Genomic DNA, 2,288 nt, shown 5'->3' with positions numbered 1-2,288 from the left:
GTCACCGACCCTGCCTATGTCTAAATGAAGTAAAATCCTCTCTCCCCCTCTTCCCACCCTTACTGCCTGGCTCAGGAAACCCCAGACTGCAGGCCTCCCTGCCCAGAGCCCGCGGAAGCCAGGGCGCACTGCGGCCGCTGTGACTCCAACCTCACCAGCCCTGTTTGTCCTGTGGCCAGAGGACCTCAGGATTCCACAGAGCAGGCCTGGATGGGTGAGATGTGCCCCTCTGCGGAAGAGGCTGTTCACACGGGAAGTGTAAACACATTCTCCTTCACAGGTAACAGGAAGTGACTGCCTGTCCTGGCTGCGTAGGGGAAAAGCTGATGAGATGCAGATTCATTTCACCCTGACATGAGCTCCTCCTTACCTAATATCAGTTAATTCCGTCACACTTATGGGCCGGCTGGTTATAGGGTAATTAATGGCATAGTCTGGGTTTGTTCAAAATGAACAGTTTACTTTTTTATTTAAGTCTAACTTTAAAAAAAAGGATGAATGCAGTTTTAAAGTAAATCTGTAAAGAAGGAAGATCACAGACAATAAGTTATGCGCCCTTTTCAGGCGTATCTAGTTAATAGAAATAATTGTCAATAGAACTAATTTTCTTTCTCCAAGGGTTGAATACAGGCTTTCAATACATGCAATGAACGGATGTTACTATATTTGAAAGCAGAAAGGAGGAAGAAACCTACAGCCTCATGAGTAAGATCGAGCAGCATTATTCTGAGGATGAGGTTGCCTGCTCAGTGTAAAGTCGGTTTCCCTTCCCTGATCTTGGGTCTGGGGACAGGAGAGCCTGGTGTTTCCCCAATGTGACCATCGTCTCAGGAGCACTGACCTCCACAGTTAATGAAAATATTAACCTCCAAGCCCCATCATGGCCCTACTGAACTAGTCCAAAACAGTGGTTCTCAGGCTTGGCTAAGATGAGTGAAAAACACTCTAAAGTTTAGAATCATCTTCACAGTAGTTCTGCCATCTATTAAATTTGTATTATTCATCCATTTACTTAAGTACCTGCAGAGTTTTGTTTTTGTTCTTAAAAAATAGTGTGCATGTATACACATGCATCATCTATAGTCAAATAGATAATTTAAGTGACGTAATGCAAGCAAGCTAAGATTAAGTAAACCAAAAAAAATGCTCTATTCTTAATCAATAAAGGTAAAGCTCAGGAATGCAAAAACAGGGCAGGATATTAGGGTGAGGGGATAACTTAAGGAAGGTAGGGAAAAACAGCAACACATTTTATGAAACATGATTTAGCTCCAGTGCTCTGCTAGGTGCTTCAAAACCTTACTGCAGTTTACCCACAAAGCGATAGTATACGTATGATCATTTAATAGGAGACCAAGGGTCAGACCTGTGGTGAAAGCCACCTGCTGTGGTAAGAATTCAAATTGAAATCATGCCATCTTTAAGAGCGGCAGATTTGGAAAATTCTTCCTCCTGTTCCTTCCACGTGGAATGACCTTTGTCATGATATACTCAAGGCCTAGGTCAAGACTCATGTCCCTGGTTCAGGCTTCCCAAGTCCAGCCCCATCACTCTGTGATGTTCACCACGTCTGCCAGTTGTCATATGCATTTGGGCACTTGTCCTGTATCTCCTACTGGATGCACATATCCATATTAATAGGACATATCATTTACCTTTGTCTCATGTTTGGATTTAGCACACTGTAAGCAAACAAAAAATAGTATGTATTGCAATGTATTTAATTAGGGAAACTTCAGGATAGGGAATTGTTTGTCTGACCCTCCAGTCTCTTCCCACTCTCAGTTACAAGTTTAAATGATAGACCCTCCTTTTAAAATGATTGGGTTTCCATCCAAGAGAGTTTATTGCTTTTATCGGCCTTTTGTGGTCAAGGTCAAAATTTTGAAAGGCTTTTGAGACATATTTATAGTAGCCCTCTTCAGAAGAGTATAGATGTTTCCACCTACTGATATGATATTATGAGCGATTTTAAATCTATATTTTAGATAGTTTTATCTGCCAGAAAAAACTATAAATGTAATATGAAAAATAACAAAATTTTTTTTCATGAAATAATTAAGCGCTCAAGTGATGCTAAAACAAATTTCACTGAGACCAATTTAGACTGTCAGCCTATTTTAGAAACTTATAATTAGAAGCTGATGCCACTCGTTGACCAACATTCATTCATTCACACAATCTTTCATTTAATCAAAAAACATCTATGAAATCCTTGCAACTAACCAGTCACTATACTGGGACCGACAGCTCTAAAAACAAACAAGAATTTCCACCTGGAATGTTCA

The 2,288-nt window shown here is 40.6% G+C and overlaps 1 protein-coding gene across 1 annotated transcript in view; it reads left to right on the top strand.

Annotated features, from left to right (window-relative positions):
• Positions 1 to 2,288, top strand: part of USH2A (usherin) — a 465,799-nt gene that overhangs the window by 456,881 nt on the left and 6,630 nt on the right. Inside the window, exon 50 of the mRNA XM_019631633.1 lies at positions 76 to 280. Within this exon, the coding sequence (XP_019487178.1) occupies positions 76 to 280 (205 nt within the window). The remainder of the gene's footprint in view (positions 1 to 75; positions 281 to 2,288) is intronic.

The sequence above is a fragment of the Hipposideros armiger genome, unplaced genomic scaffold, assembly GCF_001890085.2.
Source record: "Hipposideros armiger isolate ML-2016 unplaced genomic scaffold, ASM189008v1 scaffold_1023, whole genome shotgun sequence".
NCBI lineage: Eukaryota > Metazoa > Chordata > Mammalia > Chiroptera > Hipposideridae > Hipposideros > Hipposideros armiger.
The sequence above is the reverse complement of the archived record's forward strand: the minus strand, read 5'-3'. Positions and strand labels throughout refer to the sequence as shown.